Source organism: Podarcis cretensis (genome assembly GCF_951804945.1).
Source record: "Podarcis cretensis genome assembly, chromosome: 7".
Classification (NCBI taxonomy): Eukaryota; Metazoa; Chordata; class Lepidosauria; order Squamata; family Lacertidae; genus Podarcis; species Podarcis cretensis.
Genome location: NC_137176.1, coordinates 6,981,178 through 7,001,632, shown reverse-complemented (window position 1 = coordinate 7,001,632; position 20,455 = coordinate 6,981,178). Strand labels below are relative to the sequence as shown.

General features: G+C 44.2%; 1 protein-coding gene across 1 annotated transcript in view; it reads right to left on the bottom strand.

The window, feature by feature from the left end:
• The window catches only part of LOC307219981 (uncharacterized protein), a 27,718-nt gene extending 7,263 nt beyond the window's left edge, over positions 1 to 20,455 (bottom strand). Inside the window, exons 1-5 of the mRNA XM_079983599.1 lie at positions 20,323 to 20,455; positions 14,570 to 14,649; positions 12,361 to 13,179; positions 7,871 to 8,051; positions 5,780 to 5,927 (exon numbers count right to left, since the gene is read on the bottom strand). Coding sequence (XP_079839725.1) covers positions 5,780 to 5,927; positions 7,871 to 8,051; positions 12,361 to 13,179; positions 14,570 to 14,649; positions 20,323 to 20,415 — 1,321 coding nt within the window. The 5' untranslated portion in view covers positions 20,416 to 20,455. The remainder of the gene's footprint in view (positions 1 to 5,779; positions 5,928 to 7,870; positions 8,052 to 12,360; positions 13,180 to 14,569; positions 14,650 to 20,322) is intronic.

Below are 20,455 nucleotides of genomic sequence, written 5' to 3'. Positions count from 1 at the left end.
ACCAGGCCCCGGTGGTACAGGTGGTTCCGATAAACTGAGAACCACCTGAAAAAGTCTCCTGCTGCTGTTTTCTGCAGATGCAATGGAGGCGGCGAAGAAGGCCCTCTTCGCCGTCGCCATTGCCACTTGGTAGGCTCGACGTTGAGCTCTAACCCGTGTCCGGTCTGATTCAGAATGAGTTTTCCGCCACCGGCGCTCTAGCTGTCTCAACAATTGTTTCATCACCCTCAGCTCCGGGGAAAACCACGGGGCTGTCCGGGCTCCATGCAATCGGAGAGGGCGCTTCGGAGCCAGACAGTCAATAGCCCTGGTTAACTCCGCATTCCAGTGTGCCACCAGGGAATCAGCTGAAAGGCCATCAACTTGGGATAAAGCATCCCCTACCACTCTCTGGAAGCCAATTGGATCCATTAAGTGGCGGGGGCGGACCATCCGAATCGGTCCCACCTCCCTGCGGAGGGGAAGGGTTGCGGAGAAGTCCAGTTGCACCAGGAAGTGATCTGACCATGGCACTTCTTTTGTTTCGCTTTTAGTTAATATCAGATCACCAACATCCGTAGAGGTAAACACCAAGTCTAAGGCATGTCCGAGGCTATGAGTTGGGCCAGACTTATTCAGGGACAGCCCCATGGAGGCCATGCTTTCCACGAAGTCCCGAGCGGCCCCTTGTAAGGTCGTGTCGGCATGGATGTTAAAATCCCCCAGGACAACCAAGCTAGGTGTCTCCAGGAGCATATCCGCCACGACCTGAAGCAGCTCGGGCAGGGAATCCTTGGTGCAGGGAGGTCGGTACACCAGTAGGAATCCTGTACTGCCCCTATTGCCCAACTTCCAGAACATGCACTCAGAAAACTGGGTCTTCCCAATAGGACGCCTGGTGCAGACTAATGACTTCCTAAAAATCACTGCAACCCCCCCTCCCCACCCACATGACCTGGGTTGCTGTGCGTAAGACCAGACTAATCCTCTAAAATCTCTTAAGATTAACAAGACTTCTCAAGGCCTTAAGCTTTGTTTTTCAAAGTGTACCACTATACAAAGGCCTTCCAGGTGTTCCCATCGATTTTTTCCCTCAAAGCAAAGAGGGCTTCAAAAACTGTGCGATTATCCAAGTTACTGCAGTCAGATATTTTCAGCCTCTACGCAGTCAAGGCATATTTAGAGTTGAAGAAAGAGGACTGGTCATTGAGAAAGCAAATCCACCCTTTCCAGTAGATTCCAATGTGTCTTGACTGTTATTTCTCTTGCAGCTTGTGTGAATTAAAGTTCAAAGGCTTTATTCATGCAGGATGAGTGGAAATGCAAGAAAGCTGAAAGCATCTTGGCTGGAGAGAAGAACAAACAAACTGGCTCAGCTGTCAGGGGTGGTGTAAACTTAAACAAAACAAAGACATGCAAGTGCTGACTAGATTGCTGTAGAATACAGTGGCCTCTGCTGGTTTAAAGTAACACATGCACTGACTATGAATTTAAGAGAAGGAAATGGACTTGCTTTCCTCCAACAATTTCTACCAGATTTAGGAACCACAGGCTCCTGGACTACTGATGCATAATCAGAATGATCTCTGCTGCTCGTTTGAGTTACTTCAACACCCTGAAAAAGCATACACAAGTCCCACTGGCCGTTGTTTTTCCAGGATGTTTACGTCCTCTTCTTTGGGATGCTGGTACCTTGACATGAATCTCTGTATCTGTCAGTTTGCCTCACTGAAAACAGATGCCGCACTGGTTTTCTGAAGCACTGCATAATCTGTGGGTGAAGGACTAGTCCAGACGCTCAGCCAATCTACCATTAGATGTACCTGCTGTCACAGGGCCAAATGCCTTTCTGTCCAGTTGAAGGTTTTGCTGGCTTTTTGGTGGAGGGAATACGACTGGACATCATCGACAAATACCTTCACTGAAGTATGGTATACATGTATGTGTGCACATGACGACCCTTGTTATGGCTTAGACATGATCTCAGCACCAGCTTGATTGCTCAGCCAGTTTATACTTTTGCTCATTTCCTGACTGTTCCATACACCCTTTGCCGCTTGGCCTAACATACGGTCCTCCACATCTGGAGTAATTACAATCTGTCAGTGTCTTGCAAGGCTGAACCCTTCAGACAGCCTCTGATCCAGTCATCACATCACCAATTCTTTTAGTGTGCTGGACACTAGTACTGAAATGCTGAAATGTTGGCTGTGTTTATGATCTGCAGTCAGTAAGGCAATAGGATGCTCTGCAAGGACCACATGTAGACAAAATGTCAACACCAGACTGATCGAAGCTATAATTTCCCCATCCTCTCTTCTGACAAATGCATGAAGTAAGATGAAATGTCCAGTTGAATTCTTGGGTGCTCCAGGTTCTGAACTGGCACCAAATCTGAGATTCTATGGATGACATCAATTAATCTTAAAATATCCACCCTGATGTGTTGCTTCTTTAGGAATTTGTATGAAACACTTCAGATTCAGAATTTGGGGGGGGGGGCTGAACAAACTCCTAAGTGCCCCCGGTCCTATGGAACTGTGTCTTCGTTGCTTTTATATCCAACGTTGTGCTCTCCAGCTGTTGCTGGACTCAAACTTCCATCAGTTCCGTCCAGCATGGCCGGTGGTCAGGGAAGATGGAGTCCAGCAACATCTGGAGGGCACTACACTGACGATGCCTGCAGTAGAGGAGAAACTGCTTGTAGCATCAGGCATTTTTCTTTGAGCCTGAACTTTGTGAAATGGCCACAAAGCCCCAATGAGTCATGCAGCTGTGGTGAGCTGCTTATGCTATGTTGCAATGGACGGGAGATGGTGAAGTTTCTCTTTGTCCTTCCTGTGATAGGTAATTATTAACATCTTGCTTCTCTCTTATTCCTCCCTTCCTAATCTCATCATCTCTTGTCATTTCAACCCTTGTGCTATCCAAAGCAGAGTCATATGCCAAGCATTCCCCAGTCCTGCCATGGTGCATTTCAGCTTCCATAGTAACTCATAAAAGACAAAATCTGCCTCCATCTATCACTCTCTCGGTTATAGGAACTGTTTAAACTAATGGTCTGGGCAATAAGAGTTTGGGTAGCCTGTCTATTTGTACAATTAGGTCTTCAAGCCCTAAAGCCATTATACTGACTGTCTGCCATTAGTGTAGATTCTATATTCTATATTCATTTATATTGACTTTTGTTGGTTCTTTTCTAATTCTGGCCAGTAAGCAGAACAATGCTGGCATTTTAAAATGGGTAGTAACATAATACAATACTGTAACTACAAAATCACCTCCCAATTAAAGATACCCCAAGTTGTACTTTGGTGAGCACACATGTAAGATACAGGTTCACATCTAGGTGTGAACAACCACAAGCAGATCCATTAACAGTGTGCACTTACACTGAATAGTGGCTCCACAGCTCCACTCCAAGAGGTGTGTGGGTTGGCAGGATGCGAGTGGGGCAAAGCAGCTGCTCACAGAGCCAAATAGCAGGAATGCCATGGCCCTTTCCCTCCTTTGGTGGCTCGGACCAGCCACAAAGTTCAAAGGCCAGTAACGGGGCAAGAGGGGGAGTCAGCAGGCCCTTTCAGAAGTGACAGGTAGAGGTGAGGAAGAGGACAGAGGAAAGAGAAAAAAGAAAACCAGCAACAGAAAGTCTTGTAAGCACTATGTAGTGGGCTTTTAGGAGCCCAACAAAGACCTTCCTGGGAGTATAGAAGTACATCCCTCCAGAGGGGTCTGGGGTGAAAGCTGCCTTTGGCTCCTCTGGGAGTAAGGGGCAAGCCTGGAGATTTCAAAATAGCTTTCTTACTTTTCCAGAGAAGAAATCAGTGCTCAGCAAAATAAGCCAGCAACAAACTAGAAGCTCAACAAACTCCAGTTAAGTTAAGGTCAGGTATTACATCTGAAATAGGAATTCTTACACATTTTCAGAATACTCTGCATTCAAACTCCAGTTCAATCCCCACTCGCATTTCCAGCTCTCCTATGGGAAAATGTACAGAAGGCAGGCATCTCTAATATTGGAGCCAGTGTGGTGTAGTAGTTAAGAGCGGTAGATTCGTAATCTGGTGAACCAGGTTTGATTCCCCGCTCCTCCACATGCAGCTCCTGGGTGACCTTGGGCTAGTCACACTTCTCTGAAGTCTCTCAGCCCCACTCACCTCACAGAGTGTTTGTTGTGGGGGAGGAAGGGAAAGGAGAATGTTAGCCGCTTTGAGACTCCTTCGGGTAGGGATAAAGCGGGATATCAAATCCAAACTCTTCTTCTTATGACATTTTTACCAGACTATGTCTAAGCAGCTGAGAGGACCTGTGTACTATCTTTTCTCCTAACAACTTTGCACCAGGCTTAGATGGCTTAGAGGTGTGTGGACTGGGAGATGCATTCCTCTGCCCAGCGTCAAGGGTCTACGGTCAGCTGACATCTGTAAAATGATGGCAGCATCCCACCTGGCATGGGGCTCCTCCTTCCACCCACCAAACATGCAGGCAGGTGAAGGCTCCATGAAGCAGAAAGCTCTCCAAGGGTGTGTTGGTCCAGCTACTGCCGTGCCTGATAGCTCCATTAGAGGCACGGGCATCTGCCTGCCTTGTCCACTTTCCTCCCTGGTCTCCATGTGTGGTCAGGCTGTGGATAGAGCAGTGACTCCACTCCTCCACAAAGCCCTGTTGGCCAAGGGGGCGCTGTCTCCATGAGAATGGCCTTCACACTGAGTGGGAATTCAAACTGGGATTCATCACCTCACCATGCTGGCTCCCACTACTTGAGACTTTCTATTTTTCATCTGAAGTCCTATACTTTTTGCAGCATTTGTAGAATACGTACAGCCCTGAAAAATAACCAGTGTGAATGCTTACAAGTGCAAAGTAAGGGGGTTCAACAGGTGAACAGATGCTGGCCTAGAAAAAACATTTGCAGAAGAAATGATTTTGAGGTTTATCCCCATTTTAGGTATAGGAACCAGCAGATAAACAAAAAGGAGGCCAAGTGGCCAACAAAATCTGTGAGAGTCAAAGAAGGAAGGGAGTACGTGGAGGCGTACAATAAGAATGTGATGCAAGAATGGGATTTTGAATTTTATATGTAAGAAAGACAAAGAAAATGGACAAAGAAATAGCACAATGAAGAAGAACAGGCAAGCATCCATGTTCCTTTCAGAAATACAGAAAGAGGTGACATAATGGAAGATTAAGAAAGTAAAATATGGCAATATGTGCTAAGGGAAAGGCTCCAGTTCCCCAATTTCTGTCTCATTATCACAGCTTGCACATTGCCATGATCAGAAATGGAGAAGAGCACTGCTTATCTTCCTTCTCCAAAGCTGTCATGGCTTCCTTGCCCCACACAGGGAACGACTAATTAACACGCATCCAAAAGACGAGATTGCACACAGGCATCGCGCCAAACCCAGCAGTGACCTGGAAACATCACTCAACACGTCACTAAAAGGGCATAACAGGGCACACTAATACACGCTCCACCGATGCGCCCGGGGACCGGGAACAGAACTCCCACACGAAATGGTGGTTGGCTGTACCTACTGACCACAGGTCTTAGTCCAAAATGTTTTGTTTTTTTTGCAAAAAGCATAAGCACAAGCTTTTTATTTCCCCTGCAATACTTTTTACCTCCAGATATGTTCTGTATGATGGCACATAAAACAGAGGTATAATCAGATTAGCAAAGAGCGTAAAAACAAAAAGGTTCCATTGCCTTTTATGTTGCTATAACATTCCCTTGGAGCAAAACAGGCAAGTATTTTTTGTCTGCCTGTTTTCTGTTGAAAAAAGCAAAGTAACATACCGGTGGACTCCCCCTGTTTAATCTCTTCAGCAGTTCGGTCGATGAGGACATAGAGAGACCACACCACACAAGTGATAGCAATTACATGGAAAGTCACAGAGCACATGATCTTCCTTCGCTCACTGGCTGTCATCTGTAGCTTCTCCCACTAGGAAGAAATCCAGAAAGCAGAACAAGTGGTGAGATCATAAAAGGAATGCCAGAACACGGCAGAAGAGGCAAGTTGTATTTACTGGAGACAGAAACTAATTTTTATTTCACTTTAAAAGTGCTGTTCCCTGCTTAGCAGGTGATCTGAGCAGCTTATGGACACCCTCTAGCCATGGCACATTACTTACTATCCACATCCTTGACAGGCCAACTCAGAATTATTTGATACCATAAACATATTAGTCCATTTTTCTCTCCATCACTTACGTATATAAATTTAACGACCTCAGCTATGTTGAAAATATTATGAATTTGCTCCACTAGGTCAAGTTAAATGTTCAAAAAGCAGTTGCCACTGGATACATTTTATGGCCACATTTTCTTGCACTGGAGTGACCACAGAGTTTTCCCTATATGGCCAACAGCAGCTGCCCTCTCTCTGGTGTCTTGCATTAAAGAATGCACACATATTAGTTTCTGTCTAGGAAGGGGCATGGTATAGGTAGGAAAGGCCTTCTCTCCACTCTTCCCCATTCCTTCAGACACCTTTATTTCCTGTCACCCTCTCAACTCCCGACATCTCCTCCCCACACTTCTCCCTCCCGCCACAGTTTGAGAGAGGGAGGGAAGGAGAAGAAATAGATTACAAAGGCACCTCTGCTGGGTAATGGACCTCAGCTAGTGCTTAACCATGCTGCCTCTGAAGATGCTTTAGAAACTTCAGCTGGTGCAGAATTTGGTGGCATGAAATGGCTCAGGAGCGCAATACCTCAAGGACCATCTCTCCCCATATGAACTGACAAAGCCACCGAGGTCATCATCTAAGGCCCTTCTTTGTGTGCACCTTCTGCGAGAGATCCGGAGGGTGGCAACATGAGAACGGGCCTTTTCTAGGGTGGCTCTCCGCTTGTGGGATGCTCTCCCCAGGGGGGCTCGCCTGGCGCCTTCGTTACGTATCTTTATGCGCCAGGCAAAAACTATCCTCTTCCCCCAGCCCTCTGGCTAATTAAACCATCTATGGCCTTTTATACTACAGTGGGGGTTATTGTTTTGTTTGATATGACGTTACATATTTTTGTTTTCATACTGTAAACTGCCCTGTGATCCTTGGATGAAAGGTGGTATATAAATTTAATAAACAATGATAAAATAATAAAACCCTACAAAAGATCTATTTCCTATTACTCTAACCTATCATACCAACCATATCAAATAGTGTTTTAACGTATTGAGAGGACATTGCCGATATCATATCTACATCAATCCCACAAGGGTTGCATCATTCTTGTTTTTAATTACCTCAATAGTCTGTGCAATGGTTCACTGTTTATAACCCATGGCTGTTTTTTCTATATTGCCCTGAGGGGAGACCTCAAGCCAAGACAGCAACACACACGCCCCTCTCTCCCAGACAACAGGGATGTAGCCTGCGCAACAGGTCAAAGACACACCTCTGGCATGCCCACCAGTGCTGCTGCACATGCAACAGCAGTTCCTTTTGCACACGTAGTGACAGCCCCTCTCTCACTCCATCCCCACAACAGGAGCACCTTTCTCATGCACCCTTCCCTGAAACTACTCTCAGACCCCTTCAGGTTTCCCTCCTGCCTTCCGACAGCACCTCTCTCCCCTCCCCTCGCACACAATGTCACCTCACAGTCGCGTGTAGTGTTTGGGTGTACACTCAGTTTCAGCAGCACCTCAAACATATTTCTTTGCACAGAGAGCAGCACATCTTTGAAAGCCGCATGGACACTCTCTGGCTGTGACCCCTCCCGACCCCGGCATAGATACCTCACAGCTCTCTGCTATTTTTATTTGAACAAAGAAAACTACTTCAGATACCTGTAATGTGTGCTGCTTAAATGCGTGTGAAGTGGCCCTTTGAGGTAATGAGGAAATCTACAATTTACACGATTGAAAGCCATTCATTGCACCTACTTTTCTTAAAGGTTTCAATTTGGTCTCCATGATAAATTCATATTTGCAGAGTTCACAGCAGCGGGTGTCTGAGCTCTTGATCCACTGCTGCAGGCAAGCCTGATGCACGAAATTAAGGCTCCCTGTGCAGTGACAGGGAGTGATTAGAGGGCTCTCATCATCTCCTTCACAATGGCATATCCTATGTCAGGAGCAAAGCAAGTTGTTAGGGGGAAGATCTGTGAACCAAACCAAGAAAACACAGGCCCAATTCACACGTAATACTTTGTCAAGACATGGCTTAGCACAAGTGAGCAAAGAGGTGGGCTCCTGCAGGAAATATTGCACGCATTGCATTCCTTCCCAGGTCCGCTGCTGCTGTTGCACTATGTGGGGCTAAGCCCTTGTTTTGCCTAGTTTAACATTCAACTTGGTCCAGATTGTTTTCCACTGTCTGTTACGTCTATGACTGTGCGTGTGCCCAAGGTGCAATGAGCCCCAGGCTCTCTGGGAACACTTGTTGCCAGACTGGAAAAGCTAAGAGGCAAAGAGACTGGTGGATGAGGCCTTCGGGGACGTTATAGCTGTGTCCCACTCTGAGGATGATAGCTCCCCTACTGTCAGGGAGGAGAGCATTGCTCCGAGAAAGAGGGAAGCATTCACTTAGAAAGGACCATTCCCGGGGGGGTGGGAGCGGCTATCCTCTATTCTGAAGATACTTCTCCAGGGGGTGGAGGAATCGTGGGAGTAAGAACTTATAGATAGGAGGGTGTGTGATAGACACAGGGTAAATTGTCTGCTGGGTGCAAAGGTAGCTGATGTTGCTCGCCACCCAGATAGCCTGGAGAGGAGTCAGTGTTTATGGTGCATGTTGGCAGCAATGACAGGGGATGCTAAAAAAAGAAGAATTTGAGAACACTGCTAAACAAAAAACAAAACGTAGCACCAACAACATTAAGTTCTTTAAATACATTAGCAGGAGAATGTCTAGGGAGGTGATCAGACCCTCGGATGATAAGGAATCCATAGGTGTGCTAAAGGAGCATAAGGGAACTGCACAGAAGCCGAATGAATTATTTGCATCAGTCTTCAAAATGTAAGATACAGGGCAGAATCCCTGGTGCCTGAATGAACTTTTGCAGGAGGGAAGTATGAGGTGCAGTGACAAGAGATGAAGTCACAATATTTGCTCCAGGAATTTGCACATTTGCTCAATCATGCTACACCATGTTTTGACTTAACATTACATGTGAAGCAATATGGAAGGGGTTATATACATTGAAGATCATGCATGGCTAGCCAGTACAGATCTCCAAAGGACTGCAAGGACTATTTCTGTTCAGATACAGTAATACAAATATGCTATATACACATAACACTACATAAGCACAAGACACAGTTTTGTCTTTCTAGCTTTTCTAAAGCTCAAGAGGTGGGATAAATAAAGTCAAGAAAAGAACTGGTAACAAAGAGAGGGTGGGCAAAATAATTATAATACTTCATCTTTCTACAGGGACATTAATATCTTACTTACTGCACTACTTACCAGGACATAATACACCTTTAAATAAGTTAGGTATGTGTTTATGGGGTATGTTTTCATGTATGTTCTTTCCCTTGCACAAAGCCTCCAATGCTTTCCACTCAAACTTTTAAAGTATAAACACCATCTTTCCTTTATAAACTGCTATTATATTCCTACAACATTGTACCTTTAGTCTTCTCAAAGTATATTAGTCTTTAATATCCTCAATGTAATATGGATCAATTGTAAATGAGCGAGGAATGAATGCTGCTTGGCTTAGAAAAGTTCGCTCTACTATTAGGAAAGAAGCAACAGGCAATGTTAGTTCATCATGTTTGGTATTCCAACACAACAAAACTGGCTGAAGATGCCCAAGTCTGAAAGGCCTCATCTCCTCTCAACTGTAAGAAACAGCACTCAGTCAGGCTCCTGTATGTGTGACATCAGTCCAAAATAACACACCAAGATTAGTGGTGCACCTACATTTTGGGGACCCTGAAGCTTGAACTGATATGGGGGGGGGGGTCCCTTTGCAATCAGCAACAAAGTCTGGGTAACCACTGCTAACTTCTTCAGTGGCTTTGTTCCATGACAGATCACCAGTTTTGTTTTAGTTACATCTCACATTTTGATTAAAATTGCTGTACTCACATGTCAAAGTCACTGGTGTGAACAAAACTTTCCTATGCTTTATCGTTTTTGAGTATCAGCTCAGCTGGTAGAGCATGAGGCTCTTAATCTCAGTATCATGGCTTTGAGTCCCACAGGTGATGAAATATTCCTGCATTGCAGGTCAGACTAGATGATCCTTGTGGTCTCTTCCAACTATTCTATGATTGGGGGGGAGATGAAAATTAGGGGAAATTAGGGGAAATGTTATATGCATGCAGGATGCACTTTTTAAAGCAAGTTTTTTAACCCCAGTGCTTCTGGGATTAAGGGCATTGAAGATTAAGCTTCATTAATTTCCTAGTAGATTCGCCCCTGTATCTGATCACTGATGTTATGGGACTAAGGTCTCTCTGACCATGTGCTGGCAACCTGTGATCAAGTGTGTCAAAGAAGGGGGCGTGAGCAACTGATCCCCTAGGGAAGAGTGCAAAAGCCTGGGTAGAAGACAGAACCTTTTGGGACAAAATGAGCGGCAAGAACTCCTAAACCACCTAGAGCAGCATGATGCTACTGACACCACAGCTCCACTCCTGCCTCCTCCTTTCAGACTCCTAAACAGGCCACCTAGCAGTTAGAGCACTCATGCTACAGAGCATGTGTGAATGTGTGTAACGTATGCTGTGCTATGTGTATGTGAGCACTACATTCAATAAATGCAATGTTGTCGTCCCCCAACTACGCCCACTTACAAGACTCTTACTTACATTGTTTCAGGAAATCGATTGACAGTATGCCCAGCTACAACATGCTTATTCAGACAGAGCAAATAAAGTCCTCCAGTTTTGGGGAATCGGTTAATTGAAAGTGCTACTGAATTCTACAACGGCACAGCCAAAGTGGCTTGCCGGGTGGGGCAAGGCCACCATGCTAGTTTCTTGGCATGTGGGTCACTTTTGCTTACCAGGAGGGAAACAGCGGGTTTTGCCAGGGAAAAGGGAGGGACAAAAAAGAGAGAGCTTATTGGACCTGTGACTAGAAATCATGGGACAAACAGATGTGTGGATGAGTCCTCAATGTAGCCATGATACCATGCCAAATGACAGATCATAGCCAGGAGAAATTAATGCACAGTAAAGTTACTATTTATGTTTGGGGTCATAGGAAGTATAAAAAACCAGAATGATCTCTATACTGGTGGGGATCCAAGAAGATCTCCCTCCACAACATTTCTATTAGGTAGACTGGCTCTCTGTCCAGAAGTACTGGAATAAAGAAAAAAAACGGATTGTCCTAAAATATAAATTGTTACATCCTGGAGGATTCAGTGATATTTGTTGGTTGCCTTTGAAGGAATAAAGAAGGAAGGGTTGGATTTGTTGAAACTTTGTACAAAGTGACCATATCCACTTCTCCTTCTCCCAGGATTTCCATTTCTTTAACGCCTCCAGAGACAGATGGCAACACATGCAGTCAAGAAAGAATTCACTTTTTGAGCCAGCCTTTTTCTCTCTCCTTCAACACCTGAGGCTATTTGGAGAAAGGAAACAGAAGTGCAATTGCCTGTCTCCAACTTCTTTCCTTAAATAGGCTTCAGACCGCTGGTCATGCAGCACATCCTTTCTCTAAGGAATACACCAAACGTTGTGCTGACTGTAGGACTGGAATAACTCCTCCAGTCCACCTTGTTTCAGCAAACAACGTGGGTGCTATTCCAGAAGCACATCCTGGGGGTTGGAAAGGTGGCTGAAGCTCTGCTCTGGTTGCCATCACAAGTGGTGTTTTTTAAAAGTACTTCTGGTGCCACACTAAACATGCCTAAATGTCTCTTCCCCCATTCCAAGTTAAACTCGTTCACCCCAACCAACCTGATTAGATTACCATGCCACATGGGAACAAGTGAATTTTGAGGGGAGATTTCAGATAAGCCTTAGTAAGTCTTTGACTATGTGGCTAGGATCCCAAAATCCATTTATGGAGCAATTCTGTATATACCTAACTCAGTCCGGTTAAGTTCAATGGAACTCACTCCTAGGTAAGTGGGTGCAGGACTGCAGCCACCTCGTTTCTAAGTTATTTCAGTCTGTAAGTTCACCTTCGTCTTTTACACAAGTAGCCCATTTTCTTTTGCTATTTATGGCTTCACCTGGGTATTTATGGGTTTTACCTTGGCCACTCAATTGATTTGTTTTTTTCAAAGAGTTTACTAACTCGAGAGGAAGTTATGCTAAAAGGAAAGATCAGTAAGCTGGGAGAGCAGCATGGTCTTAAAATTGCATGTGCTGAAGGAAGCAAGAGTGGGAACACAAGGGACAGAGTAGACTACAACAGAGCTGGGAGGGGGGTAGAAGAAAAAGACAGTGCTTTGTAAACCGACCTGCAGGCATCCCCAGATACAGACACAGGGGAAAGCGGGGGGGACATTTCTGACAAGGGGGAAGGGCAATCTAGGTCACTATCCTTTTCAACCGAACAGAGTGGTGCTCGTAGCTCTGTAATTTTCAGCCTCACAGAGGAACTGTCCTCAAAGACATCGTCATCTCCCATGTCATCTGAACAGAAACCTGTGCTCTCTACCACCACACTGGATGATTTCTTTGGTTGGAGGCAGCTTGAGTTGTTATCCAATTCATGATTGCTGGCGCTGGAGCTACGAGAAGAGAAAAGGTAGTGCAGCAACTTTTTGCTCCGGGATGTTTCACCTTCACACTTCTCCTCCAGGAGAGGGATGTGGACTGCACTAGCCCCAGAAACGCTAGAGTAATTGGTGGAAAGAGTCTGGAAATAAGAGAGCTTGGAGCTACTGAAATTAAAGGGCCTGAGGTTGAATGTTTTCTTCTCCTTGTGATAAAATGTGTTAAGCTTTAAACACTGCTCCTGGGCTTGTGAGAGTTTGCCTTCTGAACAGGTTCGTTCTGCGTAGTGAAAGCTCTTGACTGCACTCTGAGCCTTCTGGTCCATATCACTGAGAGACTTGGAGAATTTCAGAGACTGGATAGCTTTTCCATTCTTAGACTTGAGAACATGGCCACAATCATGCCCATGGAGCTTTTTCTTGGAAGCCTGCACCATATCCTGACAGATTACTGTCACAGTGGCCCCTTGAGTCAGAGAATTCTGGGAGACAGGATTTTTCAAGACAACAGCAGATTGCACTGGACTGTGATGACAACATTCAGAACACACTGCACTGGAACTGCATGCAGAACAGTGGAATAAAAGCACAGAAAGTAAAAACAATTATAAAAAGAATGCATACAATTACGTGAAGAAATGACAATTTCAGCTAGTGTGAGAATGACAAGTAGCAAGCAGAACAGAAGTGGCAAACAGTAGCATTAAACAGACAAATCAATATGATGCCATGTGTGCCATGCCAATTTCCTTTAAGCGATGTGAACATGCCATTCAAAGCACAGCATGTGTGGGCAGGGACTGCTAAACCCTCCAAAAGTACTCTTAACAACTGTTCTCCTGGTGAAGCTCCAAGATCAGAAACAATCCCCACTGGAGGGAAAGCAGCTGAGGATAATGATTTTATTTAATTTATTTATCAAGGTTCTTGGGGCAGTTTAGAGTAAAAAAATTAAACTGTAAGAATGAAGTAAAATACAAACATGAAGTCTAAATCAGAATAAAACCAGCAACAGCATAAATCAAAATAAAACCAACAGCAGCAGGTAACAGTAGTGCAAAGCATATGCACTAGTCCCAGGGATGAAAAACATCTGATCCTACCTGGCCCTGAGCTGTAAGGTAGCACACTTCAGAGAAGGATTGTCCCGTAGGGTCACCAAGTAACCTTCAAGGACCAGCAGCTGCAACAGCAGCAACAGAAACACCTAAAGCTTGGAGTGGGCATTTTCCATCACTGTCCCCAGAGCAGGGAGAGCCAACTTGATGTCCATCAGAAGCTATTGGACTACCACTCCCATCATCCCTACCCACGTCCATGCTGACTGGTATTGATGGCTCTGTAGTCCAACGACATCAGAAGGGCACCACATTGGCATCTCCTGCCCTAGAGTTTTGTAAGTCACCACAAGCTTTTAAAGAAATCTTATTACTGCTTTATTTATGTATATTATGTTAGCCATCATGGAGGCCTGATGTGTGGCAAATATTGTAAATAAAAATATATGCAATATAAATAGGGAATCTACTTAAAGAGAAAAAAGGAAGAAGCTGTTCCGTGCTTTTACCTTGAATTCTGGCCTGAACACCCCATTCGTTGTGCTTTTATATTCCACAGGTGGGCAGTCTTTTTTCTGATTTATAGGAACTTGGCATTACATGCAATGTAACACACTAATTGTGCCCCCTGAACAACAACTTCAGCCCTTAATATTATACTCCAAGACTGCTAACTTTCCTGTGTCTTTTTTGCTTGGAAAGGCACTTCTGTTGTTGCGTTTTGAAAACACTAGAAAAATGGCTGCATATTGGAGGAGTCAGGTGTCTGAGAATCTTGCTTTGAATTGTAATCCATGCATCTCATCTCTGACAACTTGAGAATGTATGTGAATAGCCATCATGTGCAAAACTGAAAGTAATGTTTTACTGCAACAACACAACCACTACTTTACCTGCATATGTCCTGACTGGTTGGCGTAACAGATGTTTGACAGAAGATGCGAGGAGCAGAAACAGAGGTTGAACCACCAGCCTGCAAGAAAAATAACATGTATGTTTTCACGTAAGTGTGTTTCACACAACAGGATTCTCTTTCTAACTACAATACATAATTGTTCCACACAGAGAGAACATTATCCAGAGCAGTACACATGGGTATAGAGAGAGAAAAAGGTAGCGGTGAGTTTACATCTTTATAAACAGCCATTTGATTGCTGGTGGAGCCTCTTCTCTTTCCCTTCCTAGTTCTGACAATGAGAATGGAATGAGTGATTTGACATGACAAAATAATACAATTAAAGGAGCCAGAATAGCCTATAATTTCTTGTATGCATTTGCTTCCTATGGCAACCTTCTCCAAAACCCAATGCAGATGTTCTATTTTGATGACCAATTTTGTTCAGCATCCAAAAACAGTCCTCTTGCCTTTTTAGTTTTTTAATAACATGAATTATATTTACTACTGCACTGTTGTATGAAAGCACTGCTTAAAGATGACTTTGATTAAGTGGTATACAAATTGTTAAAATTAAAGAAGTCTTGTCATTTAATAATCTGCGATCCATTTACTAATTACAGAGTTCAATCTCTTAGCCACATAGCCAGATTTTAAGATACAGTGGACACTCGGGTTGCGAATGTGATCCGTGCGGGAAACACGTTTGCAACCCGCAGCGTTTGCAACCCGCGACCTGTGTGTCTGCGCACACGCAGGTTGTGATTCAGCGCTTCTGTGCATGCGCCGAAACCCAGAAGTAACCCATTCTGGCACTTCCGGGTTCGGTGCGGTGCACAACCCGAAGCATCTGTAACCCGAGATATGACTGTATCTGCTGAGAAGAGCTATTGGTCTGAAAGTATAAGATGTTTCCCTTGTTTACCTACAGCTATAAGGTTTGATATATTTCAAGTCTCTGGGAAATCTTATAGCATTTAACAAATGTCCCAATAAATGTTTTTTTTTTTAAAAAAAAAAAACCAACAACTCTACCATGTTTCCATTCTGCCCTCTCCCTCTGCAATTTCACATACTAAAATGCTGAACTTCTAACAAAAAATTGTAACTTGTCCCTAAGTTCAAACCTCATAACCGAGGATAGAAAAACAGCTAATGTAACATCTTTTTTTTTAAGGAATCCTGCAGATCCTGGAAATCGCAGGCCAGTTAGTTTAGTGTCTGGCCCATAGAAGAATAAACCCTGTTGAAGCAGAACCTGCATGGCTTCTGCAAGGGCAAGTGCTGTCTCACTAATCTATTAAAGGTCTCTGAGAGTGGAAACAAGAATATAGTTAGTAGTGACCTAGTTGACATAATGGACTTGGATTTTCAGCGAAGTACCTTGTGAAAATCTCTTGAGTAAGCTTTGCAGCCATGGAGCAAGTGGACCTCTTCTGGATCAGGGATTGGTTAAGCAACAGAAAGCAGAGATCTGAATAAATGGACAGTTTTCCAATGGGGGGATGTGAAACATGGAGTCCCTCAAGAATTAGTACTAGGCCCCCCATGCTTTCTAAATTGCCCATATCTAGAGTTAGGGATGAACAGTGAGGTGGCCAGGTTTGCTAATACTAATCTTTTTAGGGTGGCTAAAACAAAAAAAGATTGTGAAGAGCTCCAAAGGGAACTCTCCAAACTGAAATGCAGTACAGTGTTACCTCAGTTTAAGAACAGTCCTGTTTACGAATGATTCGGTTTACGAACTCCACAAAACCAGGAGTAGTGTTCTGGTTTGCGAACTTTACCTCGTTTACAAACGTAAGCCAAATGGTGGAAGGGCACTGGCGGCGGGAGGCCTCATATGGGAAAGTGTGTCTCAGTTTAAGAACGGTTCGGTTTAAGAACGGACTTCCGAAACGGATTAAGTTTGTAAACCGAGGTACCACTGTATAAAAAAATCCAGCATCAACAAGTGTAAAGTGATGTACATTGGGGCAGTACCCCCTCCCCCAAATTCTCATGGCGGTGACTGACCGGGGACAAGATCTTGAGGTCATAATGAAGATGTTGACACAGTGTACAGAAGCTTTGAAAAAAGTGAATTCCATGCTAGGGATCACTAGGAATGAAACTGAAAATAAAACTGCCAATATCATAATGCTGTTATGCAAAGCTATGGTGCAGTCACATTTGGAATAGTTTGTACAGTTCTGTTTGCCTCACCTCCAAAAGGATATTGTAGAGCTGAAAAAAAAACCACAATTATCAAGGAGAGGGAGCAATGAGAAAAGGTTACAAAAGGGGTCAGCAACCTTTTTCAGCCATAGACCACCATCCCTCAGACCATGTGGTGGGCCAGAACGAATTCCTATGCCCCACAAATAACCCAGAGATGCATTTTAAATAAAAGCACACATTCTACTGAGAAGGCGATTGGGCCGCATCCAGCCCCTGAGCCTTAGGTTGCCTACCCCTGGGTTACAACATCTGGAGCTTCTTAAGTTTAGAGAAAAGGAGAGTAAGAAGCAACATGACAGAAGTGTATAAAATGATGCATAGAATGTAGAAAGTAGATAAGGGGAAGTTCCCCCCCCCTCTCACAACACTAGCACTCAGGGACAGCCCATGAAGCTGAATGTCTGAATATTCAGAATAGGTAAGAAAATGGTGGCCACCAACTTGGATGGCTCTAAAAGAGGACAGGACAAAATCATGGAGAAGAGGGCTATCAATGGTTATGCTCTGCCTCCATGGTCATGGTTCTGAATCCCAGTTGCTGGAAACTGTATTGGGGGTGGGGTGGGGGTGCTCTTGTGTTTGGGTCCCGCTTGTAGGTTTCCCAAGGCATCTGACTGAGAACAGCACTCTGAAAACAGCATGCTGGACTAGATGGGCCACTGCTCTGATCCAGCATGCTCTTCCTATGTTCTTAAGATATATATATATTAGTCTACAGTGGTGCCTCGCAAGACGACATTAATCCGTTCCGCGAGTCTCTTCGTCTAGCGGTTTTTTCGTCTTGCGAAGCAAGCCCATTGACGGATTAGCGGATTAGCGCTATTAGCGGCTTAGCGGCTTTTAGAGGCTTTTAGCGGCTTAGCGGATCAGCTGATAAGTGGCTTAGCGGCTTAGAAAAAGGGGGGGAGGAAAAAACCCCTGCAGAAATTCGCAAGACATTTTCGTCTTGCGAAGCAAGCCCATAGGAAATTTGTTTTGCGAAGCGCCTCCAAAACGGAAAACCCTTTCGTCTAGCGGATTTTCCGTCTTGCGAGGCGTTCGTCTTGCGGGGCACCACTGTACTTTAATATTTCTGCTGCTACTGGGTTCTTGTAATCTCTTCTTCTGAGAATTGAGCAATGTCTTACCTTTGCTACAAAATTTCTAATCTTGTCTGCCAATAAATTTTCTAGAGCATAGAATCTGCTGTTAAAATTAAGAAATCCCCCTGCTATTTCCTTAGTTATTGGCTACATTTTTTGCAGTGGTGGAATGAGATCATTTTGCTTCTTTTTCAGTAAAATAACAAGCAGTTAGTCTGCCTTGTCTACCTTCTTCATTTCTCAAATGTTTTTAGTTTAGGGAAATGCAGCACCTTCTCCATCTGAGTACAATTTAGCACTTTTAATGGTTTCCTTGCTCTTTTCAGTTTTTTTAATTATTATTATAAACTTTTCTAAAATACATGATTGCATGCTCTCTCTGCAAGAATCTAATTTGGGAGGTGAGCTGAAAAACCTTATGGCTCAATAATGGCCACTGACTGGTGGTATGGTATATCAGAAGCAGTACTGTGATTCTGGAGATGGCTCTCCCAATACTTGGACTAAAAACTCCAAGGTCAAAACCTCTCCAACCTTATAGCCCACCCAGTCTCATATTCACTCTGCCTTCCAAACTGCACACTCAAGGCGGGTGAAAATGGAATGTGCTGTGCACAAGAGTGGGCTGTCGTTCCAGTACAGAGCATCTTTTGATCTTTCGCATCATTAGCTCAAGGACATTCCCACCCACAATCACTAAAGTCTAAATTATCTAAACTATCTTACTTTTAAAAGACATCTGAAGGTAGCCGTGTTTGAGGAAGTCTTTAATGTTTAATGCTGTATCATGTTTTTAATATTTGGTTGGGAGCCGCCCAGAGTGGCTGGGGAAACCCAGCTAGATGGGCGGGGTATGTATGTATGTATGTATGTATGAATGAATAAATAAATAAATATCATCATCATCATCATCATCATCATCAACATCATCATGTAGGCAGACATAACCAAATATAATCTGAACTGCAAAACATCCCTTTCAGCAGCGCCCTGTGCAATGCCAAAATTCGGCACACACCTAACCTCTCGCTCTCTGCGTCCAGAGCGACTGAACCAGTCACGCTCTCCTAAATCCAACTCTGCAACAAGTCTCTGACATGCCCCCAAAATAAATGACAGCTCTCAGGATACAGTGGTACCTCCTGTTACATACGCTTCAGGTTACATATGCTTCAGGTTACAGACTCCACTAACCCAGAAATAGTACCTCAGGTTAAGAACTTTGCTTCAGGAGGAGAACAGAAATCGTGCTCTGGCGGCACAGCGGCAGCAGGGGGCCCCATTAGCTAAAGTGGTGCTTCAGGTTAAGAACAGTTTCAGGTCAAGAATGAACCTCCGGAACGAATTAAGTACTTTGCCTGAGGTACTTCAAACCTCCAGAGCCAGCCACCACACAGCCCACCCAACAAACGACCCAAGTAAGGAATCTCAACCCCCAGGGAAAATGGCTATCTAGGAGCCCAGAACTCAGAGGGGGCACACAGCATGCTCCATGAGAGAAGGGGGGTGGAGAGGGCACTTTGCTCTTCCAAGTTCTGTCCCAAAACACACAGATAATCCCTATCTGTTTGAGAACGCTCCCCTGAGAGAAACAGCAGCACCTGTCATAATGTTGGAATTCATGTACACATGGCAAGACCCAAACTCAGCCCCAGTCCTTGGCATGCCTACTGCAAAGTCTGTGCTGTTCACATCAGAGGCACTTCCTCCTTTGGCACCACAAATACCTTCCTTCAACAACCCCAGCGCTCAGTGCACTGTGGACACAAATTCCCGTTTGTTCTCCCCACTGGAGTAATCGAGAACCCAGACTATTGGCAGCCTAAGGTAACACAACCGTCATCATTCCACTTTCCCTCTCCAGCTACCAATGTTCATGATGTGGCAGGATCAAGGCACTTCTGCTGATCCGCACTTGTTCACTACTGACATTGCTCATACAGAACCAGGCCCATGCATGCTTATGCAGAATCATAGGAGCCCCCCCAATAATATATGGGAGAGAGCCCCCTAAAAACTTGATGGGTGTTGTTGAGGGTGTGAACAACCTATATAGTCCACATGCCACCTAATGATACACAGCCATAGTATGAAACCATATGACCACAAAGTATATTAAATTACTTAATTATGAATAAGAGTTAAAAACCTATCCACAAAGATGTGGCTAAACTCATCCATGACAAATAGTAATGAACTCTAACATCCCCAGAGGCCCAGATAAAGATTCAAAACTCATGTTTACTAAGAGCTAGCATGGGTTTCTCAAAAAGAAGTAATGAAAAACAAATCTTACTCTCACACACCTCCCTTTTAAAAAAAAATTGTTGTCATTTTTCACAACAGTCTGGTTATTGACATAAGCATATACAAAATGCAGAAAGAATGATAAGCACAGAGACCTGAAATCTCCTAAACAAATGAAAAATAAAGAAGTATTACACAATACCTGTTCTTTCTCTTTCACCTTGTTCTTAGAGACTCTGGAAAAAGTTACATCCCGGGCTGGAATCACAGAGATTTGATGCAATGGCATATTCATCACACCACCAATATAGAATTGGCCCTCTCTTGTAGATGAC